Source organism: Cyrtonyx montezumae, unplaced genomic scaffold (assembly GCF_038088225.1).
Source record: "Cyrtonyx montezumae isolate F1298 unplaced genomic scaffold, pur_monq_1.0 scaffold_10, whole genome shotgun sequence".
In the NCBI taxonomy this organism is placed as follows: Eukaryota; Metazoa; Chordata; class Aves; order Galliformes; family Odontophoridae; genus Cyrtonyx; species Cyrtonyx montezumae.
Genome location: NW_027071826.1, coordinates 47,629,693 through 47,650,793, shown reverse-complemented (window position 1 = coordinate 47,650,793; position 21,101 = coordinate 47,629,693). Strand labels below are relative to the sequence as shown.

General features: G+C 42.2%; 2 protein-coding genes across 2 annotated transcripts; one reads left to right on the top strand and one right to left on the bottom strand.

Annotated features, from left to right (window-relative positions):
* Positions 1-967: 967 nt before the first annotated feature.
* On the bottom strand, positions 968-7,846 carry LOC136060595 (vitamin D 25-hydroxylase). Its single transcript, XM_065755277.1, has 5 exons — positions 7,655-7,846; positions 5,250-5,391; positions 3,547-4,179; positions 2,012-2,341; positions 968-1,143 (listed from the first exon to the last, which is right to left on the bottom strand). Exons 1-5 carry the CDS (start codon positions 7,682-7,684, stop codon positions 968-970), a joined length of 1,311 nt encoding a protein of 436 aa, XP_065611349.1. The 5' UTR covers positions 7,685-7,846.
* An 849-nt stretch (positions 7,847-8,695) lies between these two features.
* CALCA (calcitonin related polypeptide alpha) lies at positions 8,696-20,331 on the top strand. Its single transcript, XM_065755278.1, is given in 5 exon segments — positions 8,696-8,846; positions 8,849-8,870; positions 18,469-18,564; positions 18,870-19,001; positions 19,809-20,331. Coding segments are annotated over 5 exon segments (564 nt in total). The 5' UTR covers positions 8,696-8,731; the 3' UTR covers positions 20,008-20,331.
* The last annotated feature ends 770 nt before the right edge of the window (positions 20,332-21,101 follow it).

Sequence of the window (21,101 nt, the reverse complement as noted above, 5' to 3'; positions counted from 1 at the left end):
AATAACCATAAAGCAAGAGCTGTGAAGCAGAATCAAAAATAGGACTACCAAAAGTCAAATAGTTTTTATGCTTATAATCTGTGCTTAAAATCCACTTAAAACTTGTTTCTCCCTACCATACTCTCTCCTCTCTTTCAACAAGGTCTCTTCTTCTGCCAGACTCACGAGGAGACCCTTACTATAGCTGCACTTGACTGTCCTAGCAAAGACAAGTTTTTTTAGACTACTGAGGCAGAGCGTAATTGTTATGTAATGTTTTGTGTTGGGAGGAAATGGAGGATGTGTCTGGAAATGCAACTAACTAGCAAAGAGCATTTCTGTAATTGTCAGGAGCTTAAGAATAATGGAACACATTGTGTATGTTACTAAACGAAAAGCAAACCATAAAAGACATCAAAAATGAATCATACAGTTATCTGGCTTACTAGAAAATGAAGACCATATAGAAATATTGGGAATGATGAAGGATTGAAATGCTTTAACTGCTGATTTGATTGTCAAGGCTGCAAACAATAATTTCTTAGTTACAGAATTTTAAACTTATCTTTAAAATCTTTTTAGCTATGTGAATTTACTAGAGAATTATAAATAATAGCTTTGCTGGAGAAATATATACAGGATTTCTACAGATAAACCTGAGTATAAAAATTTATTTTACTCAGAGCCATATACTCTGCGTTATAAAAAAAATTCTCTCAAAGTGAAACAGCTTGCTAAGAAACCAAAGCTGAATCAGAAGTTAGATTCAAAACGAACTTTAAACACGGAATTTGTTTTATATTCTTGATTGAGAGTTGGTTTCTTTGTGAAAACCAAGGAAAAAAGAAACCATGAGTTTGTGTGCAAATAACCATAGTTTGTCATTAACACTTCTGTTTTTCCAACTGGAATACATTTAGAAATAGAAAGCAAGTGACTCCTTTGCAGAAACTTGGACTGCTGTACAGTGTGTGATAGGCTAGACACTTCATCGTCTTTCTGCACAAATGAGGTATGGCTGTGGTTGCAATGTCATGCCTAATCTTGGTTTGAGATCTGGAATTCTGCCATGTGGGAAACACAGGTGAAACCGTTGTAGTAACGAAGTGAAAAATAAGAACAGTTCCATTCGAGCTAGCTGTTCCCCAAGACAGTGTCTTCTTCCTAGATTAGAAAAAAAATGTTTTTGAGAAGACTTCTATAATTATTTACGTTACGTTTTCACTCTTGTGAATAAGAAATTATGGTTTTGTGAAACACATGAATGGATTACAAATTCTTGAAGTTATAAAATCAAATAAGCACAAAGAAACAAAACAAGCAATAAAGATAGAATGTATCGCATCTAACTTAGGCCATTTAGATGTTGTACTTCTAGTCCAAGATAACTACCTTGGCTCCTTTTATTTTTTGGAGGAAGAGTTCCCCAGGGTAAGTCTTTCCATGGAGTGCAGAAGGAGGCATTTACTTTATACTGATAATCTAATTTTTAGGTTACTATTCATATATGAGATGAATTACCCCCAATTATAGGCATCAAAATCATCTGTAAGTTAGGGCTCCCAGATTTAATGGGTAGGGATTTAATGCAGTGCTATATGCTGATCTCCCTCAGAAAAGTACCTGCAACTTCTGATGCTGACCAAAGAGCTGAAATTTGAAAGCTAGCTGTGAATATCACCTGTTTGCAACAGCTACAGCAGCAAATGACTATGTACATTAACTCTGGAACAAATGGCACTTTGGTGCCATGATGATCTGGTATGTATAGATTCTGTAGATAAGGAGATACAATACAGGTGGTATTTTTTTCTTGGTTTGTATAATAATGATTTTATTTATATAGAGGATACTATCCTAAAACATGCTATGCTATGCCAAGAGTGCATTATATTGAATATATCTTAAAAATAGCTGTTTCATCAGAACTGTAGATTTAAATCATGCTGTTCATTTCTGATTTATTGCCATCACTTTTACATTGTATGTTCCTGGATTTATGAGAAGGAACAGTGGAAGGAATAGTTCTTACCTAATGAAAAAGGAATAAATGCATCTTTCTTGACAAACTGTCCGCTGCTGTCCAAAAATCTCTCAGGAAAAAACACTTCTGGGTTGTTCCAATATTTTTCATCAAAATGTACAGAGTAGAGGTTTGTAATAACTGTAGTGCCTTCAGGAATAGAGTAACCACGTACAACAGTATCTTTGGAGGTTGCATGAAAAATACCTAGTGGAACTATGTTACAGAATCTTAGAACTTCATGGAGAACAGCTTCAGTGTAAGGCATTTTACATTTCTCTTCCAAGGCAGGCATTCTGTTTGGGCCAATGACTAAATCGATTTCTTTTTGAACGTGTCCTGTTAGGAAAAGGAATAAGTGAAAAATCCTTTATGTTTTATAGTTTGAAAATATACTTTTAAAAGAATACTGAAACGTGACATATCGTACTAAAAATATAGTAGCTTATATATTTTTTAAGTTTAGACTCAAAATTAACTTTTAGCAATAAAATCATGCTTTAACATACTCTTTTGTGCTTGAGTTTGCTATTTCTTTAAAGTGAAGGGAACAAGCATGACTGCAAAGATAATATACTTTAAATACCTGATTGGACACAGATAACACTGACGTTGCCTAATTACACTGTCACTTGTCTAATTCTGCTGACTCTTTGAGATTGACACAGTATAAAATCATTCGCTCTTAAACTGAAAATAATTCTTGCTGTAGTGCATCAGATAAGAACTGCAGTAGCAAGATTCTGAATGTAACTGAAAGGAAAAAAATTCAATCAGTCCTCTTTTTTTTTTTTAGCTATCTTAAAATTAGGTTTGTAGGAATAAGACTATTTGAAAAAAAATCTCAAAGGCGTTCAGACCTTTTTTTTTTTCCTCATAAACTTTCATTGTTGAAACAGTGAAACAGCCCATAATTAAAACAAATTGGAACTTTTACATTTCATGTGAAAATAATGAAAATCTGGGCAACGACAGAAAAATTCTACCAAGAATCACCAGGTTCTTCAATCTGAAGTGACACTATTTCTAATCAAAATGAAGAGTTGGGAAACAGCTTAGTGAAAATGCATTCTGTAATGCAGTGATATATATGGACGTATATTGTAAAAAACAAACAAAAAAAAAAGTAACAGCAATTTTAATTTTTATCTAGGTGAACTGATATCAAATTCTGATTCAGGAACGTGTTGTACTGCATTATCTAAGATCAGAAGATTATTTTAGGTGAGTGGTTTTCTACAAAACTGGCCAGTGTATAGGAGACAATGTTTTTCTTAATCTCTATAGAATGATATGTTGGTCAGATCTCAAGGAGTTAGGATGTTTTTAGTCAATCTTTCTGACTACTTATGGCTCTTATAATACCTTCTTTCAACACAAATATGCATCCTAAAACTTAAGTGCTTAGAAATATTTTATTTTAAAAAAATCTCCATAATAAGTTTTAAAACAGAATTTAATAACATGCTAAAATATTATCGTAATTCATTTTAAAAATTGCAATAGGAAAGTATATCAATTCCTCAAAATGTCAAATTTCTTACCTTGAATGTTTGGATAAAGAGCCATAAATAACACTGCCCATCTTAAGACATTTGTCGTGGTTTCTGTCCCAGCTATGATGAGTTCTCCAACAGAGAAAATTAAGTTTTCTCTTGAATATGTAGATTCTGGATCATTTTTGTTGCAATCCATCTCATCTAAATACGCATCTATAAAATGCCGAGGTGACTGGGGCTTCCTGTTTTCAGAGACTCGTTCTATAAGCTTTTGAAGAAAGTCATAGACTTCAGCTGCATTTTTAAACAGCTGCTGGTGTTTCCCAAATGGCAAGATACCAATCCAAGGAAACGCATTATATAAAAATACAGAGGCACTAGCAGCTAATTCAATATTTTCACTGAATATCTCAATCATGTGCTGAAATTCAGTATCTTCATATGTAAAACGTTCTCCAAAAATAATCAAATTAGTAATGTTTGAAACAGCGTTTGTTATCAAGTGTTTAAGATCAAATGGTCTGCCTTTGTAGGTATCGATGGCATCAAGGAAAAACACAGATTCTTCTGAAATTTTGTGTTCAAAGGACCTTTGACCATATCCAAAAGTTCGAAAGGTATTTACAGCTAATTTGCGATGCTCTGTCCATCCTCTGCCATATTTACTGTTCAGTAAGCCTGAAAAAAAATATTTTGACACAGCATTTTATGCAGTGCTTTATTTTTCCCCAATAAGACAATAAAATTATTTAATTTTTAAAAGATTGCTTGAACAACCCTTCTGCCTCAAGGCTGAATTGGTTTACCTGTGCTACTTCTGACAAGCATTTTATCTAGCTTGTTCAAGTACTCTATTGTACCTCTTTTCAGCATCTCCAGAGGTTATGTGCCATGAGGAGCTGGGGCTGCCAGTCTACTTCTGATAAATGTGTTTGAAGTTGACATGGCCCCTAATGTAGTTGCGTTAACGTGTTCTAAAAATAAAAATAAAATAACCCAAAAACCTGAACCTAAGAAGGAACAAGGTGCAATTTTTAATGACTAGGTGCAATTTTTAATGATGTGGCTGAAATCTGTATAATACAAGGTAAAAAAAGATGGTGCAGAACAGATGCTTCAAAGCCAGGCAGAAAACAAAGAAACAGAATGGAATTGCCAAGAAGCAATACTGACATTTAACCTCAGAAATTAAGTTTGAGGTGCTGCCCTTAAACTTATTAAAATTTCCAAAGTTCCTCATACACCTGTATCTCAATATTAAAAGCCAATTTAATATAGATCTTAATAAAAAAGCCACAGAAATATTTGCCAACTCAAACAGAACAAGTCTACACAGAAGGCAAGATGATTTGCAAGGAAATATGCTTCTCAGAGTTCATACTAATCAACTGGAAGAGTTCTAGTAATAGATCAGTATAGTTCCTTCAGAATACTATTGCATTGCTCATAGCTAAAAGCTAAGAGATGCTTCAAAGCTAATTTGATTACCAGAAACAAAGAAAATAGTCAATTAGTGTCACTTGGAAAGCTGAAGAGGAGAGAGCATGGAGATAAAAAAAAAATAAAAAATGACATGCATCTTGCTATGGAATGTAGCCCAGAAATGACTGTCCTTTCTGGACATCAAGTATTTCATGATAGGAGATAAGGTAGAGAAAACAACTAGAGCAAATATTTCATGTGATAGTATATCCTAATACAATCTTATGGACAAAATTACATTTCTGTTTGAAGACACTGGCACTTACCTCCCATGTTTGTCAGCTTCTTAAACAAAGGAAGAGATGGTCTGTCTGCAAAAATTTCACTTTGGTGGACAAGGCATTCTTTCACTGCATCATAGCCATTCAGTACAATGGCAGATATACCTCCCAAATCAAGACTGAAAATCTTTAGGGGAAAAAACAAAAATTATAAAACGCTATTACAACCAAATATTACCAAGAAATAATGAAAACAAGCAAAGACAACTAATGAAGAAGTGAAACAACACTAAACTTCAATTCAAAATATGGACTTAAAAATACAGCAATAAACTTCAGGAGGACATGGAAGTAACCAGAGGGTTCTAGTACTGATTCAACTGTGGTGTCAAAGAGTTTCTTGTGAGCCAAATTAGTCTCTGTCAAAAGATACAGTAAGTTAGCCTATGCTACATTCTGCTTTGCAGTGCACCTAACGTGACCGAACCTCCAAAGTAAGGATTGGGAATGCTTTCAAGTAGTCATCAAAAAAATACATATTAAAAAAAAAAGGAAAAAAAGGGAATCTGCACATAATTCAGGAAAACAATATGTATCTTCTCCTGTTGCAAGTAGATGGAATTATGTATTTATAGAAGAACTAAAGCATTTCTATTGTCTATTTTCGTACGGAAGCAAAGAAAGGGGGAAGTTTCACTGCTATCTGTTGCTCCTTTCCTCCTTAGTAAAAAGAATCCAGTAGCTGAATTTGGTCAAGGGCACTGCCATTGAGACAACAAGTTCTTATGACAAAAATTTCCATCACTTAGTGATGGCAGGCATAGAAGTGGTGTCAGAGTTGGAAAACAGCCAAGCTCCACCTAGTCCTTTCTGAAACTGGACACCAGCTTACTTTGCACAAACTCCCAAAGACCCATCAGATGACAGATGTGAGAGCCGTGATGATAGCATAGCCCAGCTAGTCCCATCTCCTGTTTCCAGAAGTGGTCAGCACTAGATGCTTTGCAGAAAGATGCAATACACCCTGCAGAAGGCACATACAGGATAAACAAAATGAAAATCTCATCCTAAGCTTAAAAAATAAGTAAATAAAAATGAGGCTAAATTCTCAAGGCTGAAATTCCATATCCCTTTTCATACTTCTGTTAGCACGACAAATCTGTTATTTCTTACTTTTATATGTATTTCTTTTTCTGCATCACCAGCACTGTTTAACATCACTATATGATGAAGTAATGAGCACTAGTTTAGTTACACGTTCTGTGAAGTCTATTTCCTTTCAACAGACCTAATTTTTTTGCTGTTACAATTGCTTTTATTTTACATGATGAGAATAAAGTGTTTATTTTTGTATACTTCAATTGTAGCTTACATATCATTCTTTGTATGTCGTAAAATACTTTTTAAAAGATCACTCCCTTGGTCTCTTCCAGAGTTCCCAATGTTCTGGTCTGCTTCCTGATCTACCCCGTGTTCTGCAGAATCCTTGGTGGCAGCAGGTGAAAAGAACTGCATTCAGGCAAGTATAAAGCTTGATTCTTAGATGACATATTTGCCTTCCTATATCCATTCAATTTGTTTCAGTATTTTCCTTGAAACACTTTTTTTCTATTGTCAGAATAATAGGAATTAGAGATAACCCTACCCTTTCACTTCTGCCATTGGGCATGCTTTTAATTCATACCCTTTGCTTCTCATTCGTGAGAACTATGACTGTGAAGTTTCTTCTGTAGCTTTCATAACAATCTTTACAAAAGCCTTTGAAAGCTTTAGGCGCCATCACCAGCATCTTTCATTTGCTTGCTTGGTGTGTTATTTAAGCATCTCTTAACGGTTTGAGGGACGTGATTTTCTAGTTAAGGCCGTGTTTGATGCACTCAAAGCTCACTCTTTCTGAGATGTCATTGTGAATCCCATCCCTCTAAGAAAAACCCCTCAGGACATGCACACACCTACACGTGCTGTGTGTGCTTTGCCTGCCTTTCTGCGCCAGCACAGCTAGCCTGGGCTTCGCTTTATTGAAACGTGTCAGAGTAGACTGCTTCCACGAAACGGAGCCATGAAAAGAAACAGCTGAGAAAAAAAAAAAGAGGAAAAACAAAAAACCTCAAAATATTCCCATGTATGTATATAAATCATAATGTAAGTAGCTGCTCACATGTTACTCTGAAGGCACTTGACTGCCAAGTTGTTCCCGTGAAAACTGTGCCCGTGCCTGCCCCTAGTTTTCCTGCACGCCCTGCCCCAGAGCGGCACGAGCGCGGTTCAGGCGGATGCTCGGGCGCGACACTGCCGCCCCGAAGCGGTGTCCCAGCACAGCGCCGGAGCCGCGGCAGCCTCGGGCGGGGCCCCCAGCACCGTCCTGTGCCCGATAGCGTCCGGGCCGTCCCCCCCGCCGTCCGCCCTCCCCCTGCCCCGGCTCGGCGTGGGAGCCGGCAGCCGCCCGGTACCTGCCCGTGGATCTGGCTCTGGCGCCGCATGTAGACGTGCGGCTGCTCCGCTCCCAGCGAGTGGATGTTGCCGATGAGGGGCAGCCCCGCGGGGCCGGGAGGGAAGCCGGGCGGCCGCCGCTGCTTCAACAGCTGCCGAACAACCAGCGCGAACAGCAGCAGCAGCGGCGGCAGCGCCAGCAGCAGCCAGGGCCCTCCCCCCCCCGCCGCCGGCCCCATCGCGCCGCTTCCTCCTGCCGCCCGGTCCCGGCCCGCCGTTCCCGTTGGGTGCGGGCAGAGCCGCCCCGCACGAATTGGCCCACGGGAGCACCGCCCCTCGCGTCAGCGGGCCGGGCCCGTTGTGGGGCGGGGCGGCGCTGATGGAGCGTCGAGAAGCTCGTACTGCCTGCTTGAAAACACCTTCGTGTGCAGAGCTGGAAGGATAGGAAAACCGTAAATGCGTGCTTTGGGGCTGACTTTCCCGGAGCCAACTCGGGTCTGGGAGTCCGCAGGCAGAGAACTGCACGGATTTCTATTCCCTTCCTCCCTTGCCCTTCTGGCAACGAGATAAGGAATGTGCCCACCCAACGGTGCTCTGCTGGTGGGCAGTGGGCACCATCGGCGTGGAGCTGGCTGCTGGAGGACATCTCTGTGTAACTTGTTATTGCTGCTGTTAGCGAGCGGGCTGGCTTCTTGGGAAGGGGCTACAGCTGCTGGAGAAAGAGATTGCTTCCTGAGGAGCTAAGAAAGCAATCCCACTACAAAGTGTAACATCCTGTTGAAAGAGTTGATAAAAAACTTCACTCTGTTTCCACTCGTGTTATTTTTCCTTTTCTATCACCGCCACTGTACAACTGAAGTAGATCTTAGCATAACAGAAGTACTGATGCCCTACTAAAATTTCATTTCTGTGTCCAGCTCAGACTTTCTGTTGAATTTAGCTCAGTACCTCCAGTAGATCTGTAAGAAAATTAAGATCTACACTGATACAGAGTTTGTGCTGATGAACTCCATAAATAACCTGACTGACCAAAGTGCATCGCGTGCTCAGTCATTTAACTATCTAATGCTTAATCCTCAGTACGTTGCTGTCATGGGATGTTCTGCTTCCGTTGTGGCGGTACTGACTTGAGAGCACGTGGCCCAGAGACTGAGGATGGCCCCGATGCTGCTCAGAAGGCAGATGGAGAAAAAATCAAGCATGGCAAAGGCATCACTTGGAGAGCACAGAGCGGAGGTACTGTGAGCGGGATGGGAGAAAGAGGAGAGGAACTGGGAAGTGATAAGGTGTGGCTTTTTGGCTACAAGTTATCTCACAGAATCCTAGAATAACCCCAGTTGAAAGGGATCCATAGGAATCATCAGGTCCAGCTCCTGGCTCCTTGAACTCCAGCAGCTTGGTGCGATCACTGCTGTCCTGGGGAGTCTGTTCCATGCCCACAGCCCTCTGGTCCAGAGCCTGTTGCTGCTAACCCCTAGCTGCTTCTCCCTGACTCAGCTCCATGCCATTCCCTTGGGCCCTGCCACTGTCACCAGAGGGAAGAGCTCAGCACTGCCCCTCCTTTCCCTTTGAAGAGCTGTAGGGCAGCTCCTCTGCTCTGGGATGAGCAACCAAGGGATCCCAGCCACTCCTCATACATCCTGCCCTCTAGAGCCTTCACCGTCTTTCTTGTCACCTTTCAACACTTAATAGTTTTATGTCCTTTTTGTACTGTGGCAACCAAATCTGCACTCATTACTCAAGGTGAGGTTGCACCAGCACAGTATAAACCAGTGCAATCCCTTCCCTCAAAGTGAGGGATCTGTGAGCACTGGCTATCCAGGTGCTCGCTGAACAGGGCACAGCACTGACAAAGGGTACTCACTCATATTTGCTCAGTGTGGGCAGACTGAAAAGATAAATGTCTCATGTATTGCAGAACAGCATGACAGCAACTTTTAGTGAAGGTAAGTGTAGCTACTCTGACTCAGTTTTCTCCCGAGTTGCTGACATGCAATGAATATTTGGTTGTATAGGCCTCAGTGTCTCTGATTTGTAAATTGCTTGTCAAACAGATGTTAATGCCAATATCCCAGAAGAAAACATAACCCGTTTTTTTTTTTCAGAATACAAAGAATTGATTTGAGTGCTGTTGGAGGTTTATTTTTTCATTCTTCTTCCAAATTATTTATTCGCACTTCATTTCAATATGAAATTTCTTGTCATCTTGACTGAATTACTATGGCCATACCTGCAAAAACATCAGTGTGTCGGTGCCCTAAGATTTCTCACCAGTGGGCAACAGACTCAGAACCCCAGTTTGTCTCCAGACAAAGGCAGGATGAGGGGAAGTGACCAAGGATTAAAAAAGGCATGCAGTTTGCTTGAGCATCTGTGCTGAAACATGCCAACTCAAATGGATAGAGTCAAACAAACATAAGTAAGGAAAAGGGGGTTTACAAACAGCAAATTTAGGTAAATGGAGGTATGCAGGTGAACTGATCAAAATGCACTTCAAAACAGCAAAAGAAAACTTATTCATAGCCTACAACCAATTACTTAGGATTAACGTGGAAAAAGGAAATTGCAGCTGATCATTGCAATAGAAACACTGGTGTTCCAGATATGTAAGGCAATTACATGGCATGTAATTATACAGTATTATTGCGTTCTCAGTTTTACGAATGTAAAACATTTTGTAAGCTTCTGTCTTTGGGGAAAAAAAACAAAAACAAAAACAAAAAACCAAAAAAACAAGTTGATACTTATCTCCTCTCACCTTCCCCAGATAAGATGTCGTTTGAGTAGCTCTTAAAGTGTCTGAGGAAACAGCCTAGCTGCTGTGGCTTTGATTTTCACTTTTAAGCATGTAATGCATCACATGCATCCACAGGATCATGATTTCCAGTGCATCTATATAAGAAAAGAAAGGAAAGGTGATTGACTTGTCAACAGCAAGTGTTTTGAGGAAGAAAAACAGAAAAGAAACCTAGCATAAGAAGATCCCAGAAAAAAAAGGTACAAAAAGGTCCAAAAAAGGAATAAATTGATTTTTATGGAGAAAACCAAAATGAAAACTGAGAAAAACACGCAGACAAAAATTGACAATTATTTTCAAGCAGGGGAGAGAACAATCAAAACTGACCTTACCATTGCATTTGAGCCCTGGTGATGGAGAAAAGAAGATAGTCCTATTTGCTGTAGCAGAGGATGAGAAACTGAAGCACACGATTGCAAAGCTGTCAAATCAGATTTGGTCAAGCCAAAAGGTGATGAATTCACCAAGGTTAAAGATCCAACAGCCTCTAAAGGATAAATGATTAAATGGAAGAAAAGTACAACTGAAAGTCATCAGAAATAAATGATGGATGACGCTTTGTGGACAGATGATGTCACTTAAGAACAGAGGTGTAGGGATTCAGGAGCCCAATGGGCTATTCAACAATGGATTCCTTGCCAGTTCCTCACTGATCTTTTTATATTTCTTTCATTCTTTTGAGAGCGTGGGGGTAGCTTGTGCTGAATTGCTACTTTGGGAAGGTTTTACTCATCTTAATCACAGATGATCAAATGAGCAAACTCATAGGATGAGTAAAGGTTTTGTGATTTCAATTATAAAAACGATTGCTGAGTAAGGAAACCCATTTAAGTGTGTATCTTTATTAAATCCTAAAACATTCTGGTCATCAGAAATCACAATTACTTTGTACCATAAATTCTGTGAAGAAAAGTTGGAGACAATCAAGTAACGGTAAATGATTACGTTCCTGTCTTCTCTAGAAAAGCAGAAGGCAACTCTTTGACAGGAAGTGACTGTGCATATGCATGGTTTGGCTTTGGAAGGAATTTGAAGAAATACACTCATAGATGGGATTATTCTCTCAGTAGCAATATTAGGATCCCAATGATAACTCTGTTACATTCTCAGGTGGAAAATGAAGTTGCTTCCAAGCTCCATTAAATAGCCCAGAAACTTGTATTCACCTGCAGTTCAGAGCAGACTTTGTTCTTTCCCTTCAGCATTGTTATTGCTCTTCTGGAAAATAAGGTAAATTTTGTCAGGCTGAAGTACTTTCACTTCCTATGACAGTATCTTTTGTCCAGTTAAGTTATACCATTGCTTATAAAGTGTTATACAGGAAAATAGTTGTTTTGCAGCCTGGAATATAAAGATTTTGCTCACTTTCTTTTGAGGGAACAGGGACGGGAAAAATAAATGCATCTGTGTAAGCGTGTGTAAAACACACATGCTCCTCACTTAAAAAAAAGATATATATATATATATATATATATGTAAGCTTGCTGACAAGTTTAGAGTCATGTGCAGACATTATCTATTGCAATTTCATAGCTCTTTTTAACACACCTCTTTCATCGCTAAGCATGCTCAATTGTAGCATCTCCTTAGTGCCATCATTATCTTTAGGTTTAGCTTTTTGATTTGCTAAAACAGAAAAACTCATCTTGTGTTCTTCTCCACTCTCAAGAATTTGATTTTTGTTGCTGGAAACAAACATCTCCTGGATCACAGTTCTGTCGTGCCTAAGTACTTTATGCAGAAAACTGTGATACTGGCTTGAAGACTGTTACTTCAGAAATAGTTTTGACATATTTTATTTGCTGGCTTATTGAATATACTTAGACCCATGTAATGTATGCATTTCAACATATCTCTTTAGTTGATAGTCTCATGTGACTACTGCTTCCCAGAAGTTCTGATGCAAGTAGATTAGCAAATATTATATTACTAATAGCTTCTATCTCTATGTCCTGTTGACCAGCACTATAAGAAGACAGAGATCTTCTTCACTCTCTATTTTACACTAAACATACAAGTAAATCTTTACCTTTGCACAAGTGGCTTTGGTGAAGAGTCAAAGAGTTAAACTACCAGCTGAGAAACTATTGCACCCGGTCCTTGTCACACAGATGGCATTGCTGTCACCAACAGAGACCTATTGCTGTAGCAGCCCACTACACTGGGGCAACAGAATGGCCCCAGAATGGGCTGATAAAACTGTGAAATTACACTGTGGCTTAATCAGACTTGTCTGCTATCAGGACAAAGAGTGAAATACTGACATGAGCTCTTCAGGCTCCTAGTATCTTTTTAAGAACAAATACAGGGTTAACTTGAGGATTTACGAGACAGTTTCTAGATTTTTGCTGACGTGCTCTGATGACATACAAGATAGTAGAATAGCAATTGTGCAAGCAATCAAAAAAAGGTTTTATAACTGTGCTATTGCTTAACAAAGTTTGTTTTCAGTTCCGAGGCTGCTTTCCAGATAAGGAGTTTGTTCAACTCCTATCTCAGCTGGAGAATGTATAAAACTGAAGTGGAAATAGGTGCTAATTTTGAAAGAGTTTCTGGGTGAGATTGTCCCCTTTGCATTAGCCTGGCCGTGCTGTGAGTCTGCTGCTGGCTGAATTTGGTGAGCTGAAAGCTCCCCTTCAGGGATTCCCCTTGTCAGAGCACTGGAGGTGCAGCCTGGGACAGAACTGGGTCTGGCTGGAGTGCAGTGGAGTTTTGCCAGTTCTTATGGGTGGAAGTGTTGCCAGGTGGCATGAGCTGGGGCTGCAGCCTCTGTGTGCCTGCCCAGAGGCTGAGCTGTGATTCTGCAGGACGGAAGATGATGGAGCCATAGCCAGCTTCCTTACGGTCTGTCCCTTCTTCCCTGCTGCACAGCATGACCCACTTGGTTTTAAAAGATTATTCTGCACCAAGTTTTGAATATATACAGGGAAAGTGCTTCGAAGCCAAAGCTCATTAGGAGTGTTTCAGTGAGATTAAAACAATCCAGCATCGATCTTCTGTTTAAAACGTCTTCCATATTTCAGACTGGAAGCTTTTCTAAGACATTTTGGAAGAAATGAATTTGCTTCCAGACTGATTCATAGATTTCCCAGTAATTAGCTCAATAGCAGTTCCTTTTTTGAGAAACAAGTGACTGAAGCACCCTGAACGTAGATGCCACTAAAAAGGGAACCCTCTAGTGTTGGGATCTTTATCCATGTTCTGGTTCTCACTGACATACTGCATTTTTCCAAAGAAAGCCACTCATTTTTTGTCCAAATTTAAATGAAACAATAGGATGTGTGGGTAAAATATCATCTGTGTGGGTAAACTTGATGTGAGCTTAGTCTAAATAAGAATGTTGCCTTCTGAAGGCTGTGAAAGCAGAATTGGGAAAAGGATCAGATGATTTAGGAAGGTAAGATCTGCAAAAGCCTATGTTAGTGAAAGTTTGGATGGTAGGTAAAGTGTTATGTTTCAGAGATTGGGTAAACCTCTAGCTGTTAAAATTATACAGTCTCAGAAACTGGAGATGGAAGAGACAAAGAAAGTTTGTTTAGTTGATCACAATCCTTTCCCAGAGTGAATATTAGTTACATTAGACTACCATGCCATACAGTCCTGTGGTGAAAGATATGCCATAACTGCAATAGAAATGGTTCTTATATGCCATTAATTTCAATTGTAGAAAGCTCTTCCTAATATGAGCATCTCTACTGTTGTCTTTTAAGCTTATATGTTTTTGCTTCTTTCAGCACATTATTACTTCCCTGTAGGAAGTATTTATGTCTTTATCTTTCTCCACGGTCTTTCCTTCTGTTAACTGTTTCTGCAGTCCTCATGCTGGGTTTGGTTTGTCTTTTTGTTTTGTTTTATTTTTCTCCTAAGTCATGTTATGAGCTCTAATAACTGTGACTGTTGCTTTTTTTCTGGACTTCCTCCATGTTGCCCAAGTCTTTCTGAGGTATGCCATGTTATCCTGAACAGAGAACAGTGAGGTCTAGGTCCTGTCAGCAGCAAGTAGAGTGTAAGGGTTACTTCTAGGGCCTCAAATATGACGTTCCTGTTAACAGACAGCTTTCATTGAGAGCAGTATCACATGGCTAACTCAGGTTCACATTAATTTTCTGCAGAGCAGATTGAGATCACACATTAGAAAGGTGGTTTCATGGGAGCTCAGTAGTGCTCACTGTCTCCTGCATGCATTGTAGTCTTCTTAGGTGGAAGTTTTCCAGCCAATCATGGACATAGGAAGCTGAATTAGGTGTCCACCTGGAATATGGACAGGTAGAGACACAGAAAAAGGCTATATAGCTTTCATAACTTTTCTACGTAAATCATCCTGCTCTGCATATCAGGTAGCATTTAAGAACCTCACTGCGATGTCTATGGCTTGTTGACATAATAGCCAATATCTGTAGTGGAGAAACAAATGGTTGTGCTTCAAGATGTATAGTTAAATAACATAAAATAGGATATTGGAAGAAACTGTCAAGTGTCACTTGAAAATAGGGCAGCCTTTTTTGATTCCCTGCAAACTTTAATTAAAAGAAGAATTTCCTCTTACTTGGAGCTGCAGGTTGTATTAGGTAATTAATTTCTTATTAAAAAAAAAGTCATTCCGTAGGTCTTCAGTTGATCTACTTTGAACCTGTACAAACTAATTATTTTGCCTAATATCTGGAAGTGAAGGAAACAGAACCTCGTTTCTGCAAACCTCATGATTCCTTAGTGCAGTGCTCACAGGTGCCCCACTGCACTAGTGTTCCCACAAGTTCTTAACCTCTGGTCTTGGATTTATCTAGCAACAGGAAACCTTTATCCCACAGTAACCCTGTATCTTTTTGAGAGCTTGTAATACTAGGCAGTCCCATCTTTGCAGTTCTTTTGTAGGCTGTTTCTTCTCCATCTTATGTGTAAGAGGAGAGAGGAAGAAAATTTATCTGATGAGACCAGCTGATGTATAATTGTGGGGGGGAAAAAATAGAAGGAGCTGGGAGTCCCTCCATTAGTGCTGGCAAGGAGCAGCCAAAGTGCTTGCCAACATCCAAATACTATTTCATCTTTACGCGCACAAAAGTTTATCTATTAGCACTAATACCTGTTGCTTTAAATTTATGTTTCTTCCTGTGAAAGCCTAAAGTAGAAATGCTGGCATCTGAAATCTGTAATCACTACATCATGCGGGCTTCAGCCTGGGGCTGACTTACATTGGCAAGAGAAGCACTCAGAGCGACTGGAGTTGGCCATAAGATGGAATACAGCTTGCTGTCTCCCTGAAGAACTGAGATACGCCGTTCCTACATGGTCATCTGGACTTTTTAAGGTTAAAAGATAAATGTTCTGGGCCGAGTAAATAAATCCCCAAAGGAAATGAGAATGATTAATTGTTAACAGAGAAAGGAGAAAGGAATGGCGAAGGCTGGGCATGTCTGACTGTGAGTTCAGTCTGTGGAGCTCCCGCACTGTACATCTGTTGATGGAGCTGCACGAGTCACGCTGAAACAGCAAAAGAGATGCCGACCTGTACCTTTAGGTGCTACCTCACCCTTTGTAAATGCAACCTCAGAAAGAGTGGCTGAAAAATCAGAGTAGGAATGTCAGAAAGATGTTTTAAGTACTTCAACTCCTTCTCTCAGGACACCAAAGATTCCCTTAGCATACAGACGTGCAAGCAAACTAACTTTCCGTGTGTGTGTGTGGGAGCAGCAGGAGGGAGCTGTAGCAGGGAGCTAAGCAACTCAAGCGGTTTTGCTGTCTCCGTTCTGCAGCACGAAGGTGGAAAAGCGGCAGCAGAGCCCGGCTGTAGAGCAGTGCCCAGCTGCGGGGAGGAGGGGAATGGCGAAAAAACTCTCATCGGATGAGCAGCACGCCGCATCCACGCTCCTCTTGCAAATTCCAAGCCGGCATCACGTCAGCAAAGAAGTACCTGTTCTCGTCTCTCCGTGGCATCGTTCATCTCCAGGTGAAACGCGCTGCTTCTGCCACCAGGAGCCGTCTGTAAAACAAACAAGAAAAAAGCAATACAAGAAGGAGGGTCGGAAATGCTCAGGTCGGATCGCCCGCCCGCACCGAGCCCAGAACGAGAGCACGAGCCGTCCCGCAGCCGCCCGCGGTGCAGCGCTGTGCGGCCGCCGAGTCCCGCGCCGCGCTCCCTGCCTCGGGGCCGCGAGCGGCAGCACAGCGCGGGGCGCGTCCCCGCACCGCGGGCGGGGCCCGGCAGCGCCGCAGGGAGGGGGCCCGGAGCCAGAGGGGCCGGTGGCGGCCAGCTCCTATCTCGCTTCCACCTGCCCCAGCGGCGGCTACGGAGTCCGGGGCGGGGGTGGGGGTTCTTCTCCCCGCTCGTGCGCAGGTCGGAAGCGGCTTTCTCGTCCTCTCCGGTCCTCCAGACCCCTCGGCAAACACTCCACCGCCTGTGCAAACATCCTGGCGGCAGGTGCAGAGGGTCCTCCGCGGTGATGCGTGGGGCTGCGGCAGCTGCCGGTAATCCGCAACCGCCTGCGGGTCCCGAGCCTCCCACCCCCCCCCCCGGAAGGCGCTGCACCTGCCCGTGTCGGTGCGGTGATGGAGAGGACGGTGATGATTTCCTCGAGGGCTGCGGGCTCCCACCGTGGAGCGAGCACGGGGGAGGCTCCGCGGGGCTGCTCTCGGCCGCACGGAGCTCTTGGCTCCGGCCGGCAGACACCCCTCGGGCACCGCTCGGCGCCGTGCTTCGCGGCCGCGGCCCCTCCCGTCCGAACGCGGCCGTCGGGGCGCTGAGATACCGCTGCTGCGGAGGTCGCCCCGCGGTGTGGGGGTGCGGCTGGGAGCCGTGAGCGACGCTTCCCTCCCCCCCGTGGAGAAAACGCCGGCTTTTTTGTGAATGGGACGGTGGCTCCGAGCGGGGCATGACGTCACCGCCGGGCCGGACGGCCGTGGGAGCGATTGGCTGGCGGGGCCCCGCGGGCGCCCACGCAGGCTGCCGCGGCGGCAGGTATAAAGGGCAGGCGGCGGGCAGCGTGCGGTACCGCGCTTCGGAGGCAGCACCGGCCCCTGCTCCGTGCGGCGCCGCAGCTGAGACCCGCGCTCGCCGGTAAGCTCCCGGCTCTCGTGTGCTAGCGGTAACGCGGTAGTTCTTGGAGCTGCGCGCGTATGTGCTCGAAAAAGGAAAGCAGAGTGGGAGGGAGCCGGGCCTCGATCTCTCGCTCACTTTCCCCACCTCTGCGGTGCGGGGCTCTTTCGGCGGGCTGAGAGGTGTGGGACGGCCGCTGTGCGGGGCACCCGGCGCCGGAGCGTTGCCGGTGGCAGCCGGGTCTCTGAAGGCTGAGCCGGGTCGGGAACGGGTGGCTGAGAAACCCGAAGCTGGCAGGGTAGTTACCCCTGTGCACGTTTGAGCTTGGGGAGCCGATGCTATGAGGAGCAGAGCTGTATCTCAAAGCAAATCGATTACGGTGTCTTTTGTAGGGGCTTGTTCTTGTGACAGGTTCTTTTCTGCTTAACTTCTCCTCCTTCTGGTTTCCGAGTAGGAATGCGTATTGAAATTAAGTCGTTTAATTCTTAAAGCATAACCTGAGCTGGGACATCAGTATGCTAACTGCCAAGAAGCAAGCAGCTTCAGGTACAGTGCCAACAGTGGCACTTCATTCTTAACAACACTGAACAGTAAGCGTTTTCTCCCCTCTCTCTCCTTATTAAATTTTTCTCATGACTCTTCTTTCATGGCTGCTTTTTCGCATTGAACACACCAAATGACATTGTGTAGCAGCCAGAGGAACGTGTTTTCACCCAGTTTTGGGAGGAAGTCTGCACTAGGCTGAATGCAGCTGGACAGAGCTGCAACTCACACAAGCTGCATTTGCATCCTCTGTAATAGCATTCAGTTATCTTAAAATTCCGAGAAAACCAAAGCAAAATGAAACAATTAAAGCTAATGTTAGGGGAGAAAAAAAAAAACACAGCAGAATGAAATGGTGAGCACTTGTGCAACTTGTGGCTAGGAAAGGATGACCTCTTTAATAGATCTTACAGGATTGAGAAGATTGGAAAACAACCGCTGCTTGATATTCCTCTTTGTTGTAGAGAGGAGATCATGGTTATGCTGAAGATTTCATCTTTCCTTGCTGTTTATGCCTTGGTTGTGTGCCAGATGGACAGCTTCCAGGCAGCCCCAGTCAGGTAAGAAGCTGGTCATATTGCTGAGTGCTTTGTCTGAATGGTATGGAAACATTTTTTTTATTATTATTATTTTTTAAGAGCTCTAGGAGGGAAAAAGACTACAGAAAGCTGGCTTCTTCTAGGACTATTTACGATACTGATGTTTTTCTAGCTACATATATAAAACCTGATGCTGTGTGCGTGTGTGTGACTTACATTTTCACACCCTTGAAAGACACTGCTGATGACATATAGCAGTGCAGGATGCACTCCTCTCTCCTGTTTGTGGCTGTCTGTGTTCATCCTGTTTTCTTGCCTCTGCATAGACCTGGCTTGGAGTCCATAACAGATCGAGTGACGCTCAGTGATTACGAAGCTCGGAGACTATTAAATGCACTGGTGAAAGAGTTCATACAGATGACAGCGGAAGAGCTGGAGCAAGCCTCTGAGGGGAACAGGTAAGGACAATTGCAGCAGGGGTGGGGAAAAGGACAATGTGAAAGGTTTGACATCCAGCAAGAGCCACCTGAGCAGACCCTCTCTTTTATTTTTTTGTCTGTCGTTTTGTTTTCCTGGGGCTAACTGATCACCTAATTGATAAAGGAGGGTAACGTAGAGGCATCCTAACATTTGTATCAGGAGAATGGCTTCCACTTAGTTAACCTGCTTCTATCTGTCTCTTACAACCGAAAGTGGAGGGCGATTTCAGCTTGAATGAGGGGGTTATGGGGAAAAAAATACAGCAAAAGGTACGTTTTCCTAGTGGGAATGTTAGGGATCATTCAGTCACTCTTGGATTCTCTGTCGTGAAAGTGCATGCTGTTGTAAGGCATGGAAAGCCCCTGGCAGAGAGGAGGTATCCTCCCAGTGCACGCAGCGCCATCTCCCCCCGGAGCAAAGGCATGCAAGAACGTTTGCATTATCCTAATAGGATTTGTATTGCAAAGCATGATGATGATGTATGACAGACTGAACAGCATGCTGAATACATGGAGAGTAAAACTTGCTGTCCCCTAACTGCGAGTGTTTTGAAGGCTAATGAACTTGCTTTTTCAACCAAATGAATTCATTGAAAATAGTGGTTTTCTTTTGTACTGCGTTTGTCTGAACCTTCCTTGCATGGAATGTGATGTGGAGGGATTATTTTTGTATTAGTATTATTTTGATTTTTCCTAACAGTAGATATTTGTCTAGGGAAAAAAAATGCATGACTATGCATGTTTGAGATTATTCTTCTTTTGGGCATGTCTTTTTTCCCCCTGCAGCCTGGATAGACCTATTTCCAAACGCTGTGCCAGTCTGAGTACTTGTGTGCTGGGCAAACTGTCTCAAGAATTGCACAAATTGCAAACTTACCCTCGTACTGACGTCGGGGCTGGAACTCCTGGCAAGAAAAGAAATGTGCTGAATGACCTGGAACATGAACGCTATGCAAACTATGGGGAAACCCTAGGAAACAACTAGACATGCTTATTTCTGCCCTTCTCCCCACTCCCCTTCCTGCCTCCCTGCCCCCCCCCCCCTTTTTTTTTTTTTTAACCTGATGCATGTGGATCTAACTTTGACTGCTAACTTTGCTATGTTCTTTTGATTCTGTTTTTGACAGAGAATGTTTGAGGTGGTCCTAATGTTAGGAAGACAGAACATAACACACACATCAAGCCAGGGGAAAAATAAATAAAAATAAACAGCATTGCCTTGAGATTTCAAATGATTTTCTTAGACGTTGATTTTAGAAGTAAAGTCCAGATAAGGCTCTTCATTTCTGGCTACTAAATGTACAAGTAGATTCTTTTTTGTTTGGTTGGGGCTTTTTTTTTTGTTTGTTTGTTTTTGTGCCTGCCCATGCACTTGTTCAATAAACCTATTTTTCTACAAGGATTAGATATGTTTGGTTTACTTGTTTTAGAATGTGAGATTTCTAGATAAGGCTGGAGAGGTTTTACACTTCGTTGTGCTCAGAAGAGGTGAGGCAATGCAAGAAATTCTAGAGAAGTTTAATAAGCACCATATTAGCTCCATATTAGTTATACACAGACATGGAAATTATACAATATATGGGCTGATGTAGTCAAGGATGCATGCAAACCTGTTAGTAAATATCCTGAGATGCAAGGGTATCAGGAGAGGCTCATATAGAGCTGTTCAAACTAGAAACGTAATCCTGTCTAGAACTCTGTACTGAACGTTTCCAGGTAAGAATTTAATGTTTTTTCCTATTTTTTTCTTTCTCATTTAATAATAGGTCTTCACACTAGTGTAGTTGAAACTTTAGTATATTTTAAGAGGCAATTTTTTTTTTGCTTGATGTTTAGATAGTTTTGCTTTTATTTTAGAAGTAATTCATTCATTGTCTGTTTATCATGGTATGTTCCGTGCCCTTCTTTCCAGTTCTTCAGTTGCAACAGCACGTCTAGCCTGTAAGCAGAAGCCTGTTCTGAACCATGGCATCAGTGTTATAAACAATAGTATTTGCTGCCATTAATGTACTGTCCTACAATTCTTTTCTCAGCAAAATTGCTCTTCCTTCATACAAGAGTCCTTGCTTTACTAGAAAG

What these genes read in the sequence shown, in the direction of transcription:
- LOC136060595 (XM_065755277.1), bottom strand. Translation starts at nt 7,684, where the DNA reads ATGCGGCGCCAGAGCCAGATCCACGGGCAG. An exon ending in AGAGCCAGATCCACGGGCAG is followed by an intron (nt 5,392 to 7,654) that starts GTACCGGGCGGC and finishes TTTCCCCTAAAG; the next exon opens with ATTTTCAGTCTTGATTTGGG. An exon ending in TCTTTATCCAAACATTCAAG is followed by an intron (nt 2,342 to 3,546) that starts GTAAGAAATTTG and finishes TTTTCCTAACAG; the next exon opens with GACACGTTCAAAAAGAAATC.